This window comes from Chelonia mydas, chromosome 9 (genome assembly GCF_015237465.2).
Source record: "Chelonia mydas isolate rCheMyd1 chromosome 9, rCheMyd1.pri.v2, whole genome shotgun sequence".
Classification (NCBI taxonomy): domain Eukaryota; kingdom Metazoa; phylum Chordata; order Testudines; family Cheloniidae; genus Chelonia; species Chelonia mydas.
This window is the reverse complement of record NC_057855.1, coordinates 73,133,306-73,158,659: the sequence shown is the minus strand read 5'-3', so window position 1 is coordinate 73,158,659 and position 25,354 is coordinate 73,133,306. Positions and strand designations below refer to the sequence as shown.

General features: G+C 39.5%; 1 protein-coding gene across 1 annotated transcript in view; it reads left to right on the top strand.

Annotated features, from left to right (window-relative positions):
- Positions 1-25,354, top strand: part of LOC114019421 (connector enhancer of kinase suppressor of ras 2) — a 456,264-nt gene that overhangs the window by 182,946 nt on the left and 247,964 nt on the right. The window contains exon 8 of the mRNA XM_043522361.1: positions 14,628-14,687. Coding sequence (XP_043378296.1) covers positions 14,628-14,687 — 60 coding nt within the window. The remainder of the gene's footprint in view (positions 1-14,627; positions 14,688-25,354) is intronic.

Here is a 25,354-nt window from a genome sequence, read left to right as displayed (position 1 = left end):
ACTTTTTGGTTCATTTTCATTGCAGAAATGTATTTTATAAGAAATTTACATCAGTGAATTGCTGCGGTGTCACAAGTTGATTATTTTCCAGTTGAAGTTAAATAAAAAGCTATTTTAAATAAGTATGATTCTTGTTACCGATGATTTTTGTAGAGGTCAGCATGGACTAACAAATTGGCTTTTTCACTTCTTGAAACCTGAATTCAAATCCTGATTTGGCAGTTTCATTATAATTCCTGTCATTTACCTAAATTACGCAGCCACCTCACAATATTGTAGAATGGTAGTTTCTAGTGAGGAACTGTGCAAGTCCGAATTAACAAATAGCATATTTAAACCAAAATAATGCCAAAGATTTTTTTTTTTTTTTACAAATGTTATAAACAAAAAACACTTCACCCATCACTGAAATGCAGCCTTCTATATGGTGAAATCATTATTGGGCATAACAATACAATACATACTTTAGGTGAGAAGTTGAAGAATTCTGTAATCAAAACAGATAGTGAGAATATAGGTAGGTAAATTGGATGGTTGAGCTTATTTTGCCTAATTCTGAAGGCACTGGAATATTATAGATTTGGAAGTTCCTTGCAAACTTCAACATTCCTGAGTCCATATTCTTATAAAAGATCAGAAAAAAGGAACAGTGAAAGGGCAGAAAGGAAAAATCCTTTACGAAAATATAGGATGAAAAATAGAGTAGAGAATGGATTACAAATTGTTGTTAGAATCTTTAAGTACATGATCACATCATATTTTCCACAGGAGCCCTGTCTCAGTCAATGCACGTATGCATGTGGGTTCCCAGGCACTACTTACTACATACTAACCAAGTTCTGTACTGCAGTGAATTACTAATTTCTTGATGGGCATTTTTATGGCACTCTTCACTGTAGTATCTGTATGCTTCACAGACAGTAATAAGTTTATCTTCACAACACCCTTGTGTGGTAAGGCGGTATTATTATCCCAGTTTTATAGGAAGGGAACTCAGGCACAGAGAGATTAAGGTTAAAATTGTCAAAAGTGTCCATTAATTTTGGATGCCCAGCTTGAGATGCTGAGGGCTTGATTTTGCAGTGTATTTTAAGTTTTTATAGACCTATTTAAAGCACAGCTTCTATTGATTTCAGTTGCAGCTGTGAGTGCTCAGCACTTCTGCAGATCTGACTCCAGGCATCTGAGCACCCAGAAAATTAGTGGTAATCTATGAAAAATATGGTTTGTGAGTTGCTCAGCCTCTCTTAGGACCTCTGTCTCTGAGGCAGAGATGGAATTCTTTTTTCCAAGGTGACTCTGACATTTTGGGGATTCACCCAGACCACTAAGAGTTTGTGTCATTACCTGCCCTGTAACACAGGGTGTTTCTGTGCTGTGCAGCTTTGGCTTAGATTCCTGACACCAGCAGCCTGCTTACAGCACAATGACCTCACCCTGGCTTCCACCAACCTGGTTATTCCTTGCAAGGTGACACCAACAGTTCTTCCAGCCTTGAGTCTCTCCAAAATCATCTCCCCTGCAGTGCTCAGCTCCTCTCACTATAGTTCCTTATCAATTTCCCTGCTCCTTTAAAGAGACAGTACACAGCACCAGTCCAGGCTGAGGATTTTATCCTTCAGTTTGAAACACTGCACTTCTTCTTCGTACGGCTGATGTAGATGTGGAGCAACAACTATAATTTTCTATTTAAATGATTAAGCCAGACAATTGCATGAGGAGTAGCGGAGTGTAACGCTGTGATGCCTCTTTCATATTTGAGAACCAGCCATTGAGTCATTATATGTTCCATTGTCTGTTCTGGGTGACCAAAGTCCCACACTGGAGAGTTTTTAATTTTCCATTTGTGCATCAAGTAGCACTGCCCTGAGATGGCTGTATAATAAAACAAGGTTAAATTAATTAATAAGGAACAGATATTTAAGTGATACCAAGTAGAAGGAATTGAGATAGAGATGGTTACAAACAAACCAAAGTAAAATTATTATTCTAAAACTAAAACCTAGCTTAACAAACCAGAGCTTTTTGTTCAACATAGATTTCTCATGACAATTGTTCTTCCAGCATGGCTGGTCAGTTCTCAGCCAGGGTCCAATACAGACCTTAAAGCGCTTGGTTTCTTTGTCTCTTCAGGTGAAGGATGCCAAAATGGCTTTTTCTCTTTGCTCAGATCCTCAAAGTTTTGTCTCTGTTCTCAAAGACAAGAAGCCCTCCTGAAGCCTCAGCTTGCTATGTCCACCAGAGAACTGATGCCAGGTTAATTTTTGCAGTCTCCTCCCCCAGTAGTTAGGTGGCTGCCTTCCCCATTCGCTAATGTGATGGCTTTAACTTTTATGTAAATGTACTTCTATTGCATCTTCTCAATTTACATAGGAGACCCTTTCAAGCAGGCAGGATCACATTCCTTTGTCTAGGGCAGAGTGACTTATGACATTTTAAGAATATATTTCCAGCACATATTTATAACTTTTCATATATATCATCCATACATACACCACACAGTAATATTAACAGCCCAGTGTGTTACCCAGTTCATATGTGATTCCCTACATGACACCTTGTAGATACAGATTATGACAACAGTGAGTGAGTACACTCAGCTGCTCAGGCCTGCTGAGGCCCAGTGCTAGACACCAGAGAGCCCTCTGCATTGGGGTGCTCTCAAGGACACAGTGATGTTCAACTGTATTAACATGAGACTATCCTTTCTCTTCCTGCAGTCCCCTGCCCCTTTCCCTAAAGGGCTTTCAGCTTCTGCACCAAATGAGACAAGGGTCCTACAGACAACAGCCTCCTTCACAACACAGCCCTGATTTATCCCCAGAGCAGGTCCATGCTGTGCACTGAATGAGGCAGGGGTTGTGGGAAAAATAGCATGTGCTCATGTAATTAAAAGATTGTATCATAATGCACATTCACAAGGAAGCTGAACAAGACTCACAGACTTTAAGGTCAGAAGGGACCATCATGATTATCTAGTGTGACCTCCTGCACATTGCAGGCCCCAGAACCTCACCCACCCACTTCTGTAATAGACTCCTAATCTTTGGCTGAGTTACTGAAGTCCTCAAATTATGGTTTAAAGCAGGGGTGGCCAACCTGTGGCTCAGGAGCCACATGCAGCTCTTCAGAAGTTAATATGCGGCTCCTTGTATAGCACCGACTCCGGGGCTAGAGCTACAAGTGCCAACTTTCCAATGGGTGTTCACTGCTCAACCCCTCACTTGCCACGGGCTCTGCCCCCACTCCACTCCTTTCCTTCCCCTCCCCATAGCCTGCCCTGCCCTCGCTCCTTCCCCTCCCTCCCAGAGTGTCCTGCACACCACGAAACAGCTGATCAGGGGGAGCAAGGAGGGGGAAGCACTGACTGGCCGGGGTGCTGATGTATTACTGTGGATCTTTGGCAATGCACACTGGTAAATTCTGGCTCCTTCTCAGGCTCGGTTAGCCACCCCTGGTTTAAAGACTTCAGGGGTCAATAGGCACTTTAATTCTGGTATTTCCTAACTTTTGAGTACTTGACTTTACAACCTTAATGTTCTTTTAACATAGTTCTTTTAAAAGAAATTTCCTACACTTCTTAAAAAAAGCAAACTGAAAAAGAAGTGTTCTCGTTTGGAGCCATATTGACTCCTGCTGGGTCACCAACGGAGTTGGAGCTTTTAGATCCACAGCATAGACATTTACCACTTGAAATAATGGAGTAACTGTAGTAAGCTCTGTGGGGTTTTTTCCTTCTAAATGATATTTAGCAAGAGAGACTTTTTAATGGATGTGCTTTTTTGTTAATATAAACCTGTTTTTGTAGTATTTTAATACTCTGATGTGTGTAAGGGGAAGAGTATTTTAAAAATATACATATCATAAAATCCCGTTTTGCTAGCTTTTTCTTAGCAAAGGTATTCCTCATATATAATGCAATTGGAGAATGGCTTGGTAGTAATTAACTAGCTAGCACTGTGAAGAAGCTGTCTCTAGTTTCTGGATCAATTTTTTAAAGATGGCATTTGCAATTCCCATTTTAGGAATTATGCATCTAACTGGAGTTCTCCTCCTGCAAACACATTTTTCTTCCCAATTTTCTTGACCACTAAATTGTCAGCAACCTGAAGCCATATTTTACATTGTCAATAAAATTACACCATTGTCTGCTGATTTGGGGCAAAGAGCCAGTCATCTTCTGCCTCTCCCCATGACGGTTTCTTCACTGCCAGCTTCACTTTCTCAGAGGTTAGGGGTCTGTTAGAGGAGTGGGAGGGTGAGGTTTTGTGGCCTGCAATGTGCAGGAGGTCAGACTAGGTGATCATGATGGTTCCGTCTGGCCTTAAAATCCATGAGACTATGAGGGTGGGACCAGGCACTAAAACTGGGACCAGGGAGAGCCTCTCCTATGCTGAGTGACCGCTCCTCTGGCTCGCACCCTGGCAGCATGGAGGAGGAGACTGTCTGATTTGAATAAACAAGGGGAAAAAGCTAGACTGGGAAATGAGTAGATTGGAAAAAGTTGTCTGTTGAGCTTGGGAATGGCTCGGCAATGAAAATGGGATGGGAATCCAGTCAGGGGGAGTGGAGACTGGAAACTGGTGGGGGTGGGGAGGATGTGACTTGTTGATTGGTGGGGGCTGGAACTTGAAGCCTGTGAGGGAAATGACAGAGCGGATTGGAAACACTGAAATTGGATGAGAGTTGGCACTGGGTAGGCAAGGGGAATGGGAGTGGAACCAGGGATGGGGAAGAGACAGAACTAGGACAGGGACGGGTTCAGGGTGGGACACAAGGACTCAAGCTTAGGGAGGACAGGCAGAAGAGACTGTGCCCAAAACAGTAAATTATCCTTCAGAACCTGAAATGGAACCATTAGGAAAGGGATAGATATTATGACATTTTCTATTTTATTATCACTATATAAATCCATGGTACACCCACACCTTGAACACTGCATGCAGTTCTGGTTGTCCCATCTCAAAAAAGATATATTAGAATTGGAAAAGGTATAGAGAAAGGCAACAACAATTATTAAGGGTATGGAACAGCTTCCATATGAAGAGAGATTAAAAAGACTGGGACTTTTCAGCTTGAAAAAGAGACAACTAAGGGGGGATATGAAAGAGGTCTATAAAATCTTGAATGGTGTGAAGAAAGTATATAAGGAAGTGTTATTTACCCTTCATATTACAGAAGAAGTGGGGGTCACCAAATGAAATTAATAGGCAGCAGGTTTAAAACAAACAAAAGGAAGTACTTCTTCACACAACACCCAGGCACCCTGTGGAACTTGTTGCCAGGGGATGTTGTGAAGGCCACAAGTATAACAGGTTTCAAAAAAGAATTTGATAAGTTCATGGAGGATAGGTCAATCAATGGCTATTAGCCAAGGTGTTCAGGGATGTAACCCCATGCTCTGGGTGTCCCTAGTCTGAGTGCCAGAAGCTGAGAGTGGACAGCAGGGCATGATGGATCACTTGATGATTGCCTGTTTGGTTCATTCCCTCTGAAGCACCTGGCATTGGCTGCTGTTGGAAGACAGGATACTGGGCTAGATGAACCATTGGTCTGACCCAGTATGGCTATTCTTATGTAAATGGAAGTCAAGATTCTTGAGTACCACCATTCTTCTACGGGCAACTTGTGGGCTTCATCCTCATCTGTTGCTGGTCAGCACAAAGGATGACAACCTACTATGTTAGCAGTTACTCAGTGAGCTCAGTGTCAGAGGTTTGTGTGGTGGATCCAACCCTGCTGATGACTCATGTGGGTGTCAATATGCTACATGATATTTTTTCCAGTTTTGATATTTTAAAAAACAAACAAACATGGGAAACAATATATACAAAAGCTACATTAAAAGAACATTTTTAAGGTTGCAAAGTCAAGCACCCATAAGTTAGGAAATAGCAGAATTAAGGTTACTTATGCAACCTTAATTTGTCACCCATGTGCATATACATTATGATTTCAAGAGCAGTGTAAGAATGCCTTAGTGTGAATGAGGGCATCATAACAGTTTATATTTTGTTTGTTTATGTTTATATCTATCTATCTCAAGCCCCAAATGAATAGTTGGGAGAAAACCAGATTTTCTGAAAGATTTATCAAGCCTGCTTCTTCATTTTTATTGGATCTGAAATCTCACACCAGCGGCCCCCAACAATCCATCCAGCAAAGGCAGGGAACACCAGACTTAACAATCCTTATAGATCTATGAAAAAACCCAAGCCTAGCAGAAACATATTCTATGGGATTTTAGGCTCTGCTGGAGGGCATGACTTACAGATCTAAATGCTAGTTTTGGAGCATTTTGTTTTCCTGGAGCACAGGTTCAAAGCTATGGAGGATTTGCTCAGTTCTGCATTCCTCAAAGGTTAATAAACTGAACTCCAAGCTGTTTACAGTAGATTTTCAGGCAAAATCTCAACTATAAAGTACTGTCTGCTCTCTGTGGACATTAATGAGCCCATGATGCATTTTGAAAGAACAGGGATTTGCGCCAGTGTCATATGAATATTCCCTTCCTGTTACTGCTGTGAAGCGTCCTCTATTCTGTAAGGATGTGATGCTGCTTCCATTAAAATACATAACAAAACTTCTATTAACTATAATAATGCAGGACTGGGTGCCTTCTGTATGAAATTTATAAAGTGTTTTAAGATGAATGTTTTTCTGTATAAATGTAAAATATTATTGCAGTACACTCAATTTTGGGTTACTGAGTCAATATGGCTGCTTTAAACCTTGCTTACAGTAGAAACATTTTACAAAGAATTTCCACCATTGTTCACACTTCTTCAACTCCAAAAGTATTAGCAAGAGTTACAGTGAGATCTACAAAACAAGCAAGGTCGGGGGGGGGGGGCAGAGGAGGGGGAAGGATGCTTGATGGTTCAATTGCTCAACTATCATATTTCATTAACACTATATTTTGGCATGGGATATATAGGTATTAATTGTAAGAATTTTTTTAGAAATATATTTCTATTTTAACTAGGCTTCTTCATTATGGAATGTGCTTTATGTGGGAACGTCTCAGTGGTAAAACAGTGATAAACTCAATGAAAACAGATGGCCTGTTACATCTAAAGCAAGGTCCAGCTGTTCTGCCTAATTCTACCTATGAATGTCAGTTTAACTAGGTCCTTTTTATTGGGTTTACAACATGTTAACAGAAGGTTTCTCAGCAGTTCTGGAGTCCTTTAAAAAAAGAAGTGCCTGAACACAGGGCAGTCAGGAACCCTCGGAGGGAGCAAGCAGGGGGGCTCCTGCAGGAGGCCCATGGGAGCAAAGAATGACTCCCTGTGGAGACCACTTCTTCCTTGCCTTCTCCCTAACTGTGTTTGGCTCCTGCTTCCCACGTAGGACAGAAAGGAGCCACCTGTCCCAGGACCAGCAGAAGTACTGGAACACCATTGTGGCTCGTTAAAAAAGCACCGGCACAGAATTTCAGTGTGTTATGGCATGATTCAAGCACTGTGTCTAAGAGACCAAAAATTTTGCAGTCATATACAAACTTTCAAATGGAGCTACACTCAGAGCCAAAGGTAGATTATTCTGCTTTTAGTAGATAGTGGAAAGAAAATTCTCTCTGAAAACCTTTTGTTTATCTCTGGCACACTTTAGGATCCACGTTATAAACAGGAAGTTTGGAGGCTTGGGCTAAACATATTTCAGTATCGTTTAAAATTGAATTTAGAAGTTCAATTCTTCCTCTTTACAAAACTTGATTTAAAATAATGCAGCGCAATCCCTAAAGAGTATCGCCTTAAATTGTCCTTTAGAAACAATATATTTCTAAGTCTCAGTGTCATTTTACACTGAAGGGTAAATTGTCTTTTGAAGATCTTCCTACCAGAGAGAGCAGCCGAGAGCTGAATTGAACTATGTATTCACTGCATAACAGGACAGACAAACACTGACAGTCTGCATATCAAGGACAGGGTATTTCATGAAAAATGTTTATAGTACTGCTGATTTGAAGTGCCGTCTTTTAAGTGGAACACATTTGACTTCTACAATACATGCCCCGGACAAAAGAAAGAGACAATTACTACAAAAAGTGCTGGTGTTTTTCAGTGTTCTAGTCAAAACTTTCTCCCCAATGCAAAAATACAGTTGCACCTATCATATTCTACATACCAAAGTATGTAAAAAAAAGAAAAACTGAATAAAAAGAGGAGTCTTTTATGGCTTTACTAAATGAAAGCCCTTGTTGTCATAGGAGTGTAATTTGTAAAGTGTATAAGCTGAAAATGGCTGTGAACTTAAACATTGGACCGTAACAGACCATGAATCCCAGAGATTATTGAACCTGGTGATGTTCTAAACAAAAAGAGCTCTCAACCATGTTTGTAGCTGTTTCTGTCACGGATTCAACAGACATTCTAGCCTTCAGAGAGACATATACAGTGACAATCCTAGAATCTTATTATGTAGATAAATAGGTACCATGTATTACTATACACAAACTTATAAAAATAGATTGTCATGATAAAAGTGTTGTTCTTTGTAGTTTAATTTTATTCACATTTGTATTATTATTTCTGAAGTACAATTTTAAAAATTCTCTTTGTCTTCACATATTGTGATAATAGTTTACAAAAACAGGTGCAAGCTCATTTTTCTTTTGTGGAGACAATGGATCAAAACTTTTTATAATACAGCCTCATTTCAGTGTTTGGGGGTTCATGCATGTAACTCCTCAAGCACAGAGAAGAGCCTGTATTCATTTTTTTTATTCCCAGACTCACCAAGTTAAAGAGAAGTGCAGATATCAAAAGATACATTCTTGTTCTACCTAGCCACACAATTAGTCCAAATTTGTGCAGATTTTGTAGCAAGAACAGTATATGCAAGATATAAAAAAATCAGTCAAACAAATTACATCTCACTCACATGGAATTGATTAGATCTAGGTCATAGGTATGGAAATGTAGAGGTGCAGCAGGCATGTGCATAATGTCTGATGGTTGTATTTGGGAGTTTGACATACAAATTTATTCAAATTCTGGAAGAGCAATTTTTTTTAAAGACCCAGATCCATGAAAATAGAGGATAACAACAAGATTTTGTGATGCCTTACTTAATGTCAGGCAAACATTGGCATGATAAAAACAGTATCTACTAACTTTTAAATCTGCAAGGCTGAATAACTTGTACCTAAGAGTTTCAAAACAATTGGCTGAGGAGCTCTTTGAACTATTGATGCTGATTTTTAATAAATCTTGGCATGCTGGAGAAGTTCCAGAGGAGATATAAGCTAACATTGTGACCATACTTTTTAGGAAAAAGCATAAATAGGATGATCAGGGTAATTATAAGCTAATTAGTCTGACTGATGCTGGGAAATATCATGGAATGACTGATACAGGATTCTATCATAAAGAATTAAAGGATGGTAACATAATTAATGTGAATCAACAGTCAACAAATTTAGGCTAGAAATAAGGCACACACTTTAATAGTAAAGGTAATTTTACTTTTGGAACAGCTTACTTAGGAATGTGATGGATTTCCATCACTGGAAGTCTTTTAAATCAAGATTGGATTCCTTCTTTAAGATGTACTTTAGCTCAACACAAAGTTATGAGTTTGATGCAGAAAATGCTGGGTGATACTTATGCTTTATGTTATGCAGGAGGTTAGCCTGATGATCAGAATGGTAGGGGCTGGCCTTTAAATCTGAGAGTCTGTGGACATAGTTCTGTGGGAAGTAGGTCTTGTCAAACAGATTTTACTGTGTATCATTTTTTGATGAGATTACAATTTTGGTTGATAATGGTGTGTTTAAGTCTATTATGTGTTGACAAAATATACTGAGACTTCTGTAAGACATGTGACTTTAAACTTCCTGATCTGATTTAAAAAAATTAGCAGTATACAAAATCAATGAAGCACTTCCTAAATAGATTAAAAACTGCCTAACTGATATAAAAATAAAGTTGTTAACGGAGAATCATCATAGTGTTTCTAGTTAGGTCTCTCTGGAATCTGTTCTTGGCCCAATGATATTCATGATCTTTTCAATGATCAGAGAGGAAATTATAAAGTCTTTGCTGGTAGGGTTTGCAGATAACACAAATATTAGTAAGGTAGTAAATAATAGTGACAGGTCAGTTATATAGAATGATATGGATTGATGATAAACTGGGTTCATTCAAACAACATGCATTTCATATAGCCAAATTTACAGTCCAACATCTAGGAACAAAGAATGTGGGTCACACATACAGGATGGGGGACTATATCAATAAGCTCGCTTATTGAGCAGGGCATCTCACTGGGAGCACATGACACCAGTGCTCTGGGATCTGTACTGGCAGCCCATTGGTCTCCGGCAGAGGTGATCCGTGGGGGGCATGCTGGGTCATGTGCCCTCCAGATTCGTTGCTTGGTTTGTACTGAGCATGCTCAGTAACACTGCTGAAGCCAGCTGCCCTTACTCTGCACCACCATTATCAGCAGGCACGGGTCATCTCTGGTCTCTGGATGGAGTTTAAGATGTTGGTTTGTGACCTATAAATCACTAAATGACATACAACTGGCCTTCCTGATAGACTGCCTCTCTCCTCAGGCCATACTACTCAGCCACAGTCAGGAGGGTGCACTTGAGCTGGATCTCCCTAGTTATCAAAGAGAAGGGGCAGATGGTAGGGAGTTTTCTGTGAGAGCTCTGAGACTCTGGAACTTGCTCACCCATCATCAGGAAATGGCCGAGGGTATGTCTTCTAGATGATGAAGTGGATAGGTGGCTGGCTGACTGTATTCCTGTGGAAATGATTTCATTTAATTGTATTTACTGTATAATTAATTTTGTTAAGGCACCTAGTGTCTTGGATAGGCATCTTGAGTAAATCTAAATAAATGGAAAAAAATCCTAAAAAGTAGTGACTCTTAAGAGGACTTAAGGATTATAGCGAATAAGCAACTGGATATGAGCTCCCCGTGTGGTGATGTGGCTAAGAGAGCTAATGTGAAATTTGTAAGTAGAAACAGGAGAATATTGAGTAGAAGTATGGTGAAGTTATTACCTTTTTACGTGGCATTGGTCTTTAAATCCTTATTTCGTGTCTTTCTCAAAAGTATGCTTTAGTTCAACCTGATCAACCTTATAGGCTTGATGTAGAAATTAATGGATAAAATTCTGTGTGTTATGCAAATAGTCAGCTTAGAATAGATGATCATAATGGTCCCTTCTGGTCTCTACATCTATAAATCTTTGTAGAAAATGTCAGTTTCCATTAATTATATCAAGACTAAGCTTGGCTTTTAAGCTTTAAATAAGTGCGGTCCAGTAAAAATACATGATGCTATTCATAAAGAAAAAAGAGGAAATAAACTTGTTCTTATTTCCTAAGAAATACAAGAGTATTAGAAGTAGATAGGTTGACCTGTCTGCTCTTGCTTCTGAAGCTATCTATCTAGCTGCCCTTTGTGAGGTGGTGTACTGCCCTTCCAGGTTTCAGGCACAGAAATCGTATGGCCTTGAAGTACTCCATACCAAACTGCTCTCAAGAAAAACAACGCAAAACATTACAATTATATCTACAATACGTATATAGTCAGATTCAACAGAAATTAATAAACTGGGTGACGTAAAAGATTGTCTTCATTACAATGCCTTAAGCTCAACAGCCTGCTGATCTTCTCGTGGAAGGACAATGGGAGGTCAGAGGCACAAACTTCAGAGCCTAGAGGAAGGTGTCTTGTCCAAATAGGTGGAGGGAGTATATCTTTATCTCTTTTAACACTTTCTTTCTTATTTTTCTTTCTATTCTTACTGACAGAAGGAAGCACTAAGCCTTGACCTAATATGTTTTAGTTGCATTTTGTTCTTTAAGAGATCTTTTAAATATAGAACCCCAGAAATAGGAAGAGTTGGCTGTAAACCAGAACCCAGAGTTCCTGGTGTCTGTGGGTACATCTCCCTGGCGATAAAAGCCACACGGCATGGCCACAGCTGGCCTGGGTCAACTGAATCGGGCTTGTGGGGCTTGGGCTGTGGGGCTAAAAATTGCTCTGTAGATGTTTGGGCTGGGGCTCACAGGGTTCCAGAGTTCGGGCTTCAGACCAAGCCTGAACATCCACATAGCACTTTTTCAGCACTGGAGCCAAAGCCCAGTGAGCTCAAGTCAGCTGACCCAGGCCAGCTGTGGATTTTTTATCCCTGTGTAGACACACCTTGTTTGTACAGCTAACCCAGGCAGTGCTAAACCATCCACCAGGGAACTTGCAGTATCATAGCAGTTTTTCTTGGGTACATCAGTGGTCTGCAACCTCTGCTAATAAGGATAGGGGTCTCAAAATCACTTTTTGGAGCCCATCAATTGTCGTCATGTTTTAACAGTATGTTGCAACATGTTGACATTTATGCTGTGATGTTCCAAGGGAAGAATTGGTCTCAGTGAGAACTGATCCTGAAGCAGAATTCCAAATACCAGAGCATTCTTTCTACTTTTTCTGTTTGTCAGTAGCCAAGCAGAGGAGTTGACAGTCTATCACAAACATGAAATGGAAATAGTGTTTCTGTGAATCAGAGTGTTTTGCAGTACCATATCCATATATATTTAACCCAGTTAAATTAACCTATTTCTTTCATTTTTAAAGAAAGTTTAATACAACAGAATATCATCCTTTTTGTGGTGCTCATTTGTAGTTTGAAAGTGAATCCCTAGTTCCTCATCTGACAGTCTTTACTATATTGAGTAATCCTTACTAATGAGATTAATTCTGTTGAAGTCAATAGGACTACATAAATCAGTAAGAATAAGGGCTTGCAATAGTGGATATTGGATAGCAAAGAAACTATAATTGTTAGTCTTCCTAAGCAGGACATTCAATGGAAAAATTGCAGTGTCAGGACCCTAGCATTGAACCCAGGTCTCTCAGATGGTATCTTTAGCCATTGTGCCATGGCAATGCATCAAACTGCTGCCCCAACCAACAGCCTTAGTCCTAAAGGCTTACAGGCCCACAGCAGCCAGGCCTCTGATTGGATGGACAGGCACTACTCTCATTGGGTGCCTGGGCTATATAAACACCCCAACAGGAAGAGGAAACTGTCTGAGTGACAGACCATTGCCTGCTGATTAGACCACCTTGCCATGCTTCTCTGCCTGAGCCAACTTGTTGCTTTGCTGTTTTAAAGAACCATGTTGCCTGACCTCGACTCCCCAACTCACTGACCCAGCCCCTTGGATTGGATCTTCTGGCTGCTGACCCCCATAATGTCACAATGTTGGTGTTGTATAGAGTGGAATAGAATGGTTTTCTAGGTTGATTTTCATACTCTGAAAGAACTTTATGAAGCAGTAATTTTGTTAATGGTAATGCAATAGTAGTGTAATACACCCAATATGGCAGCTATATATTATGCATTCAGCAATAACTTAAAAACATCCTTGAAAACTGGAGCCTATTTATTGGGACTGGAAAGAGGGAATATAGGCTAGAAGGACATACAGGTTATCCCTTTTCAAAAAATGTGAGACAGCTCGTTGAAAATTATCCATCTAAGCTGTTTATCAATGGAAATTTGGAGTTTGACTAAATTAAATATTTTGGCCAAAAAAACCCAACATATTTTAATTCGGGTGTGCTGCTGCAGTGCCTCATGGGACTTGTCCTCAGCTGTCTCATAGTCTCTATGGGCCAGGTTTAGCAGACAGACACAATCTCCTATGATGCACATTGGCCATGTGACTCCCATGATGTGCTGCTTCCCCTCACTAAGAGAGAAGACCATTGTTCATCTTGAGAGATGTAGTCCCAACAGGGAGTCCAGCCTATAGGGAAGATCGGGGATGAGGGGGAGGCATGAGGGCACCCGGACTTACAACTCTTATGAGGCAGTGCAACAACATATTGGAATAAAATTTCTTGCTAAAGTATTCAGATTTTTATTTGTTTGTTTATTTAAACTGGCAAGTCTAAATTTTCGGGGGGGGGGGGGCATTTTTGACCTCCTCTGGTTATGAGGCTTTTAACTTTACTTGGACAGCAGAAGGGACTTCAGAATCCTTCAAAAGAGGATGATTTAACAGCACATTTCTACCTTGTCAGCATTAAAATGAAAGCTGAAGTCTTGGGATGGTATGTGACACTTCTATTAAGAGGCAAGAGTGCTAGCTGCTGAACCTTACTGACACACCAGGCTTTATCTAGTTTTATTTTTTACTGACTCAATAGACCTCTGGAGTATGAGCTATTTAAGTTTAAAGCCTCTCTTTCTGTACTTTACCTAGGTTCTGACAACTTTAGTTCTTTTTTTGAAATTAGTAAAGTAATAAACATCTGTGCATTTCAGATGCCAAAATGAGTCCAGCTTCTTCTATCATGTTAGTTGTTAAATCCTGTCCAAAAGATTTCTTATCTGCTGATGCTGGAATTAATGGAGGTGCATCCAAAGGAAACATGTATTTTTATATTGACTCTTAAGATGTTTTCGTTTTAATTTTGTTTTGCAAATTTTATTCAACCATACTTTGCTCTAATCAGCTGAAATGCCTTTGACTTTAATCCAGAACAAGCGTTCTTCCAACGTCACTAGTTTGTTTACTGCAGTATTAGAGAGCTAGTTTTTTGTCGCAGTAACTACTCACAGATGCTAATTATTCCTTCTCTTGCCATTTCTTTAGGGGATGTATATCAAGTCAACATACGATGGGCTGCATGTAATCACTGGGACTACTGAAAATGTAAGATGCTTTATTCCAATATTACACCTACAGTTCGTAAAAGACATGTATCGACGGTATATTTCACATTATGAAGATTTGTTTTAAATCAAGTCACTTTTTATTAATGCTTTAATTTTTTTAGTATCTTCATTATTATGTAAAAAATATATATACAGCAGATGCTGTTGAATAGCAATGCTGATATCAACAACTTCTAGTTAATAGCAGTGTTTTGCTGAGTGCCAGTCCTGTCCCATTGACTTTAATATTAGTAGGATTTGGATATTGGCAACAGGCGTGCCACTTATTGACAGCTTTTTGACATGTCTTCCCTGGCTGCCGCCCCACAAACCTGTCTGCAGCTGGGAGGGGAGGCTTCAGTGAGGGGGCAGCAGGAGGGAGGACACTGCAGCCCAGCTGCCAAGACTTTCCATGGAGAGCAGGGGTGCTGGGGGCCTGCAGGGCTGCAGGGTACCTCTCCTCGTGCTCTTCGGGTTGTGCCCTGTCCTGGCACCATCTCAGTGCTTCCTTCCTTGGCTGGAGCCCCACAAAGCCCCAGTGTTGCCATTCTGCAACCAGGGTAGGAAGTGCTAGGATGTGCTGAGCACCATCTGTAGGCAGGTTTGGAGGGCTGCAGCCTAAGAAGGCACTTCAAATAATAGCAACTCTTTTCTGAGAACCAACAGGCTGCTAATAAGCAGAATCCACTGTATTTCTTCCTTAAAAGATGTACATCCTTTTAATAGTATCTATTTACTGATTTTAAAACCATTAACATTATATACATAGAAACAAAAAAAAAATGAAGAGCAACAAAGGCCTTAAAAAACCAAAATCCCACACGTTGACCCCACCACACTTCCCTAATGAGCTCGTGTACACAATTTCCCACTTGCAAATTTTTGCTTTTATAGGAGATAAATTTTTCGCACATGATATTGTTCATTGTTGTCATTAATCTTATATAATTTCTGTCATGTCAAAATGTCAGTCTTCTAAATCATGACTAAAGAGATCTTCCACCTGTTCTGGATCAATTTCTATGCATAATCAAAGGCAATTGCTATCAATTTTTAAAGACTCTTTTTATCTCATGTGTTGATAGAAAAGCATGTAGTAAATATAAGTCAGACTCGGTAATTTCTGATTCTATATTTTATAGACTTTATCAAGTTTGGTAGAAATGTCTCTTAGGTCATTTCTTAATGTGTCCAAATACTAACCTGCACTGTTTCTTAAAAAAAATATAATTTTAATATATTATAACTGTCCAAGCACTGTCATCACACACCTGGACTACTGTAATCACCTTCTCTGGCCTTAATGCCTGCATTCTTCCCCCCATCAAGTCCATTCAACAGGCTGCTAAAATCATTTTCCTAGTCTATCATTCTGACTCTCACCCCCTCTCTGTCTTTCACTATGTCAAACACAATTTTTTGTCCCAACTTACAAAGCCCTCCACAACTTAGCTCGCCCCTTGCTATCCTACCTTTTATATTATCATAAGATTGACTCCTGCCTTCGGTTTATTAATGATGTGAGCCTCTGATTCTCCATTTCTCTTACAAGCACCTTCGCATTTTCTCCCATGCTGCTCCTTACAAATGAGAGAAACTCCCAGTCAAAATCGATAAAGCCAGCACATAAGCCTCCTTCATGTCCCTCCTCTAAACCTGCTTCTTCCATGGTGCATCAGGAATGGCTTGGCAGGTGGAGAGTTGTGATTGTTGTTGCTGATTGTCTGAGAATCATTGCACACATCCTCTCTTTTTTAACCCTTTCTCTCCTGCTCCACAACTTGACCCACCATTTGTTGTTTCCACCTATTATGTGTTGTCCTTTCGATTGTAAGCTCTTTGAGGCAGGGACTTTCACTTTCTATGTTTGTACAGCCCATAGCACAGTAGGGCCATAACCAAACACCTAGACAATATGGCATTAAAAAGGTTAAATATTAATAATATATGAAAATATTCTACTTAGTAAACACCATTATATTCAGAGAGTTAGCTAAAACAGAGTGGAGTGTATCACAAACTTTTCATATTAATATTTAGTACATTTCTTACATTGTTAGTTAATTTTCCCAGTGAATCTCTCCTGTGAGTTTTGTGTAAGTTGGCTATTTTTATATAGAGACTTCATGCTAAGAATTTGGCATATGTCTTACTCTATATTTAGTAGTGATGTACTGTAGGCTAGTATTAATGTATATATTAGATCATAATTATTTCTAAACTTAGTAATGATATGCTGTAGACTAGGGTTGCCAAGTCTGACTGAAGCTATTCTGGGAGATGTTTTCCCCAACATGACATAATGTAATTTTATTAAAATATCCTATTAAAATCTCCAAGATTGCTTTCAGTAGTCACTGGGAGATCGATGCTGATTCTGGGAGATTGTAGGCCAATCCTGGAGGGTTGGCAACCCTACTGTAGACTGGTTTCAGAGTAACAGCCGTGTTAGTCTGTATTCGCAAAAAGAAAAGGAGGACTTGTGGCACCTTAGAGACTAACCAATTTATTTGAGCATGAGCTTTCGTGAGCTGTCTCTAAGGTGCCACAAGTCCTCCTTTTCTTTCTACTGTAGACTGGTATTTCCTAAACTACTGAAAAAAGATAAATGAGTATCTCTCTTTTTCACAACTAAGATGAGGCACAAATATATCTTTTCCTGGTCTTTAAGAAGGCCAACTGTAATATGGGGCAGTCACAGGGTGACACTGGCCCTTTAAGAGGGAGCAGCACCAGAGTACCTGTGCCTAGTTAGCTGACCCCAGTTCGGTTTAAAAGCGGGCATCTGGGCCAGAGGAAGATCCAGTGAGAGAGAGACTGTCACCTGGTGAGTCAGAACTAGGAAACTGCAGGGTGTAGAAGCAGCAGGACTTCCAGAATTTTCTGGGAGGGCAGGCAGTGAGTGCCTGGGAAATACTGCAGAAAGCAGGAGCAGCCTAAGAGGCGAGTGAGTGAGAACCTGAGAGGAACTGTTCGTAAAATGGTATCCAGGGAGAAAGGCCTTGGATGATGGTGCTCAGGGAACAGGGCACAGAAGCAGGCCCACCTGCCAGAGTCCCTGGAAAGGGGAGGCAGTGAGAGCCTGAGAGCTAAAGGGGGGGAAAGTCCCTTGGGGACTGTAGCCAAGGATGAGTTGAAAAACTGTTTTTGTTTGCTTTGCCTATGTTTGAGAAATAAAACTCCCCAGAAGAAACTGTGGGCATGCCAGTTGATGCTTTGCCAGCTGAGGAGAAGCCCTGCCTTTTTACAGGCAGTTTATTTGTGAATGTATATCCACCTAACACCTGTTTAGTTGTGCTGCCTCAGACACAACAGGAAGGTTTTGCATGTACATACAATGTCCATGAATGATGCTGAAAAGTGCCAAGCACCTTCAACTGCCAGAATTGGGTAGAACAGACATTCATAACATTACAGAGTCAAAGATGAGAGCATTTGCTGTTTGGCAGCCCTTAATATACTACAATGGTGCTATATATATACTAACATTGCTATGCAATGGTGAATAATTTTCTGTTAAATGTTCTTTTGCTTCCTTGTGTAATCAGAATGGATTGTAAAAATGTGCTAGAACTAGTCTCAGCCAACCTAATCTAATCTAAAGTTTAACAGGCTTTATTAACCACGGCAGAAAAATGACCATTGTTAACTTTTGGAGGAGATATTAGGCAAATGTATACACCTTTCACTCTGTCATACTACATTTGCTAGGATTGACTCATAGAAACTGTATCTTAAACTCTCTACAGAATTAGGTCATAAGAGAAATCTAATTGTGTGTGTGTGTGTAGTGGTATAGATAATTGAAGCAAACAGACATATGCGCAGAAGAAAATTTGACAGGCATAGGCAATAGTGGAAGATACATTTAAAGAAGAGATTTGAAAAGTAGTCAGTGATGCACAGATATAGAAGGAGGTCTGAGGTGGTAGGCACTGCTGAGGAGAAAACTATCATGCTAACAGTGGAAAGATTGTGGGAAAGGGAAAACTGAGACGGGGACTATATGAGAAGGGAGAGTTGGAAAGGAATAGGAAGACAAAAATCTATGGGGGAAAAATAAAAACAAGGCAAGGCAATTTTGAACTCAAAATACAAAAATAGATGGTTAGCTAGTACAGTTATTTGAGGATGGAAGTGGGAATTCCCACTCTTTGGTATATGTGAGAAAGTAGCCTGCAGAATTCTATACATTCTGGAGTCTGAAGAGCTGAGGCCTGTGGAGGGCATTGAGGAGCATATTACATTATCAAGAAGAAAGGAAATGAAGTCATGAACTGGGATTGCGGCAGGGAGGGAATCAGGTCAGTTGTGTATCCAGGCAATGTTGTGAAAATATTGAGGCATATTTACAGATAGAGGAGAATAAGGTAAAGTAGAATACTAAACTAGTTGATGTTTAGTTTAGGGTTGGTAAAGGATAAAAAGGGCGAGACTTGGTGTATGTGTCTGTATGGGAGGGAGGTAGAGAGAGTAGATGGAATTTGTTTTGCTCCTTTTTCCTGAGAGAAGTATTTCTGTTTTTGAGAAATATGACCGAGGGCAGTTGAGATGAAGCCATAGTTTCTTTGCAATAGACAAGCAGAAAAGGTGTATAAGAATGAATTATTTAAGGCATTTAAAGATATGTGAGGGGAAAGCTATCCATGTACTCAAGGTATTTAAAGTTTGAAGATCAAAATAAGATGATTTAGAGAGAAGGTAGACTGAGAAGAGCAGACATGTGAAAACTGAAATTTATGGGACTCCAAAAATCTTTACACAGTTTATGAAGTCACCGACTGAAGACTGATAAAGAGTGCATGATAGGAATGGAACTATTCAAGGAGGGATGCAGGAGATGTTATAACAAAGTAGGATGATTCTGAATTGAATGCTGGAAATTAATTCCTCTCATTTGTCATGGGAAAGGCAGTGATAAAATGACAAGTTGTATGGGTGGAGAAGATTGTTGTTTAATTGCTTACAGAAAGTTCCAAAGAAAATTTTACCTGCAGTAAGCTGTGTGTAGTTCCTTTATGAAGTGAACCATTCCTGATAAAACTGGATTAGGTGGAGGTGAAGTTAAGCTTGCCCTCAGATAGGCACCATTGTATCCTCACTTTGTCCATCAACTGCCATAAAGATATGAGAGAGGTGAGAGGGAATGTTGTAATGAATTAATTAAATCTCATCTTACTGTATTCTCAGCAATATTAGACTCATCAGAAAAAGGTACACAGAGATATAGTTGAATGCTTTTGAAAAACACATCTGTGTAAATCAATGGAACTAATCATGGAATGAGACACTGTTGAACATGACTAAGGATGACAATCTGGCCTGCAATAATTAAGATGAAATCAGAAAAATTTGTAGCTTCCAAATTCCTACCTGTTGCTTACCTCATAATTTATAATTAAAGGTTTCAGAAAGGAGCATGGTTTCAACCATGAAATCCTAATGAATGTGATAGACCTTTCGAATTATGACTGATGAGGAGCCATCTCTCCCGTTGTTCAGTTAGTTAATACTTTAGAATAGCATCAGTCAGAAATCCTTCTGCCGACATACAGCTGTGTAAAGCCCTGAACAACAGTATTCAAACTCTATAGAGCAATTATTGAAGTTATGCCTTACTAGTGCTCAGACTGGAAAAATAAAAATGCTGCTAATAATTAGCTGAAGACAGTAGGGCAAAGGCCAGTGTGGCACACTGTCCCATACCAGTGTAATTCTACACAGCATTGGTTAATTTTTAATGTGACATTAAGTAGTGGATTGTCAGAGAAATCCACAAGAGCAAAGAAAATTGTAGTTTAAAGATTAAATTTTCATTGTTTACCCATAACAGTACTCTGTGTACTGTGCACCTATACCAGTCTCCCCCATTACCGCAGCATAGAGGGTGTGTCAGGAGGATAGTTCTTAGTTGATGTGTGGTCCCTTAGGAAGCAGAGCCAGCTGTTGTCTGAAAGCTGCATGAGACCTGAGGTCAGGGCAGCTTGAGAATCAGGCAGCTATAACCAGCTTCTTCCCCATCCAGGAGCCCTTGGCAAAGGGGAGAAACTGACTCCTAAAATAGGGAGGAAAAGCAACAGAACAAGGAATTAATACAGTGAAAATGAGCAAAGGAAACCTTTGATTGAATATCAGGAAAATTTTCCTAGTGGTGTGAGATTTATTCTAACATTGGATAATCTCCCAAGGGAACTAGTGAAAGCCTCATTGCTTGAATCATTTAAAACTGGACTTAACAAAACTGTAGGAAATTACTGTACTGTGCACTAGTAGGAAGATAGACCAAATGAACTAACTGCACTTCTCCATCTCTATTTTCTATTACTCTGCATTTTATGGATTAATTTTATATTGCTGTTTAATTGCTTGGACCTAAAAATGCTTAGTTAAGCTAAATTCAAAGACTGAGTTTCATGACAAATAAAATTAGAATAGATTTTAGAGCTAAATTGTAGGGTGTAGGGAAATCATACTAAGCTTAAATGATCCCTGTCATTTTGGAATTTTTTAAAGAAAAGCCTTTTATATTTAAAATACATTTGTTAATGTAAAATTAGCAACTTTCTAATAAACAAAAGGCTAAAGAGAAAATTTCTCTGTAAGCAACTTGTTTGTGGTATAATCGGGGGGGGGGGAGGGAAGGGGAAGAAATAGTAATGAAGTTTTCAAATCCTGCTCCTTGTTTCAGCTCTTTCCTCGTGATAGTAGAGTAACTTGCTTCAGACCCTTACACTTCACTAGTTAATGATTTTTCATTAAAATAAGTTTTATATTCACACATACACAAAAGCAAAATATTATTGCCCGTTGGCTGAACAAAGGCAAATTTCAGAGGCCTTGCAGCTGCTCAGTTTCCATTGTTGGAAAGATATTGATATCATAGAGTCTGTATGGTGTAATTTATTTATACAGTGTTCTAATCTACACTGTATGTATGAATTCTATATGCAGTGTTATTATAGCCATATTGGACCCAGAATATTAGAGAGACAAGGTGGGTGAGGTAATAATTTTTTATTCGACCAATTTCTGCTGGTGAGAGAGACGAGCTTTTGAGTTTGCACAGAGAGCAACCTGAAGAAGAGTTCTGTGTAAGCGCGAAAGCCTGTCTCTCTCAACAACAGAAGTTGGTCCAATAAAATATATTACCTCACCCACCTTTTCTCTACATATGAATCCTGTAATTCTTAAACTAAGAAAGACCAAACAGCATGCTGGCAAACTCTGAATCTAACTCTGAATCTAACTAATGGGAGGTCATTATTATTTTGAATAACTTTTAATTTATTTATTACTTGTCAAGTTCCAAAAATTGTACTAGGCACCTCACAAAACAAAGATTTGGACCCTACCTTGAAGAGCATACAGTCTAAATTTGATATGATACAAGAAGTGGGAGTCATCTACAGACAAGGAAGAAGGGCATAAGAGAGGGTAAATGTGACAGTAAGATCACATTGTGACTCAGGAGGTGATTTGTTTTGATGTTTTATTTATATTTTCTCCTCCACACACACACTTCAAAGAGGTGAGACAGCAGAGTTAGTCTTTAGGTGTGATTTAAATAGGGCTTGTCAAGCAGCATTGAGCAGAGAGTCTAAATCAAAGGGACAACATGAAAGAGGGACAACATGAAACTGCAGAACTGGAATTAATTTACAAAATTGACATCATCAAATTAGGCCTGAATAAAGACTGGGAGTGGCTGGGTCACTACAAAAAATCATTTTCCCTCTGTTGATACTCACACCTTCTTGTCAACTGTTGGGAATGGGCCACATCCATCGTAATTTAATTGGCCTCATTAGCACTGACCCCAACACTTGGTAAGGCAACTCCCATCTTTTCATGTGCTGTATATTTATACCTGCCTACTTTTTTTCACGCCATGCATCTGATGAAGTGGGTTATAACCCATGAAATCTTATGCCCAAATAAATGTGTTAGTCTCTAAGGTGCCACAAGGACTCCTCGTTGTTATCCCTGTTAATGAATTTTACTCTAAATTACTGATAAGTTCTCTCAGCCTTTACTTCATCTTAACATAGTATTGGTATCTGAGAATATGTGTAAATACACAAAAACATTGTTGTTAAACAGTTTAGTTTGCCACACACACAACATGCTTGATACTGAACTAAAAAATAAGGAAATGAAAAGTTAAGCAAATACATACTCTCTACTGGCAGTATATAACCTCCACTCACAGGCACACATCTTACCATTACCACTTGTTGAACATCCACAACAACCTTAACTCTGCCCCCTGAGGGTCTCCTTTACCAAACTACCCTCCCATCACACCAGACTACTCCTCAACTTTCTCTTGCTCAATACTCCCTTCACTATATCACCATCCCACTAATTGTGGATGTTTGATGTATCTAATCAGATGTGCTGTAGTCCGGAAGCAGTGAGAAATAAAGGAAAGTGGAGGAGACTCTTATCTAAGGAGACTTTGTAGACTAAAGACTACGTACATGTTACAGAACAGCTGAACACTGTGAAAAAGGTGCCCTGTCCAAATCCACTCCTAAGAATCAGAGAAAGATCCTGGCTCATTTGTTCAGTGACTGCTATTTGGGGTTGACTTTATGTAGCCAATAAGATGTAATAATAAAGGACCGGACAATCTCTGAACATAAAAAGAGATATGTTCCCATTATAACAATACCAAACCTTTAATTTAGTCTAGGTTAGATGGTTTGCCATATCATATGCCTAGACCTAATAAGAGCAGATATTTACTGAAGTAAATAGGAGACTGGACAGCTTCTGAAGCAGTGGCAACAGTGCTGTAAGCTAAGTCAATGAAATATACTTTTGTAAAACAATGGAATTATTAGATGGCGAGTGGTAGTCCGTAGGGCTAATATAGTGGTATTATGCAAGAGGTTTCTGAGCTGGTGAAGTGCTGGTTCAGCAACAAATTGTTGTCAGTCCACAAATTTTCTCCTCAAAGTTTATTTTTGGGGGTTTTTTAGAGCGCATCGATTATAATAATAGCGTTATACTGGAGCGCATTGGTGGCTGCCAGGAGGCAAATTTTGATCTTTAGGCAATCACAGACCTTGCTGAAGCTGATGCCGGCGGGGACTAGCCATCCTTTATTCAGGATAAATGTAAGAAACCTGTAAACTCCTTTCTGGAATAAGATAGTTTGAAACAATAGAAAACAATACCAAAGAGACTAAGCCACATGCAAGGTTGATCAGAACCTGAATTATCTGGGTGGAGAGGTTTTCCCTGGGGGCTGATTGCGAATGCAGGGTCTGTGTGTGTCAGAAGCATCCAGAAAAGAAGGAGAAATTAGCAGAAAGCCAAGAGAGAGTTGCCAGAAACTTCAGGAGACATCCAGAAAAGTACTGGTAACATAGCTCTAGGAGGAAGCCGAGAGAGAGAGAGCTTCTTTTGGGCAGCTGAAAAGAGCCTAGAAATTTTGAGCAAAGAAACTGCCTCCTGTTGTTCATTTCCGCTGTGTTCAGGGTAGCAGGACTTTGTGTACAGTCTTTGTAGAAAATAGGTTTGTACCAAAGAAATACTTGACTCTCTCATCAATTTCTCCTCTTAACAGAAACAACCTGCAAGGCCCTGAATATTGGTTAACTGCTCAGGCCTAAGGGGGGGGGGGAATAGAAATAAAAAATAAATTAATTTACATAACCAAAATCCTCATCTCCCAGCATCTCTTATAACCCATTCCTGTAATAACTAGGTGTGGTGAGTTTTACCTTCTCAATAGTCTTCCACTTTCAAAATATCAGGTAGCTGTTCTAATGGAATATTTTGTTAGTCCCCAGCTATGCTATATTGCTTGCCCTCATCACTTATGGATACTGGATACTCAGATATTATGGTGATAAGCATGTTGTAAAAACTTGAATAGAAAGTCTAAGTTAACAAGCAGTTAACTTTCTGTTTGCTGGAAAGCAAGTATGGCTTCCATATGCTAGCCAATTCCTGTAGTGATCACCGTTTACAAAATTTCCATTTTCACCTTAGATGGATAAAGTCACCCATTATTTTGCAGTATGAGCTTAAATTCTCAACATATACTATAGAGAATACTACAGATACTGAGGTAATGCTATTTTGTTATTTAAGGCAATTGGCAGGGTTATAAGTGATGACTGTAGTATCTTGAGTAGATCCTGTATCTCTTACAATGAGGCCAGCCTAAATGACACAAATACAAAGCCTTTTGTCATGAGAATTCATACTGAATGAAAACCACATGCATATGCACATACAAACTCTGGCAGGTGAATTTCACCACTACAATAATGGAGTTGAATATAATGAATTCTCTCATGTTTCTTAAGATTTAATGTTGCAAAGAGTCCCGGTCTTCTTGCCATCCCCACCAGTTTTCCTCTAGGGAAAAATTGAGAGTGAATGGATATCCCGTAGGATTTAATTAGAAAGGGAGGAAGCCCTGGTTCAAAGAACAAGATCAGTCTACAAAAGCACCCTGGATTATGTGGGGATGGGAACCACCTGAGTGCCTGTGAGCCATTAACTAATGAATAGATAGATCATCAAGAGCTGTATGGAAGGATACTAGTTACTCTAATTGGCAGCACATTGCTGATGGGCATGGGGGGATATAAAACAGCCAAAAGGAGTTAAGAGGGAGAGAATGAGATGGACTGATTAATTGGTGTA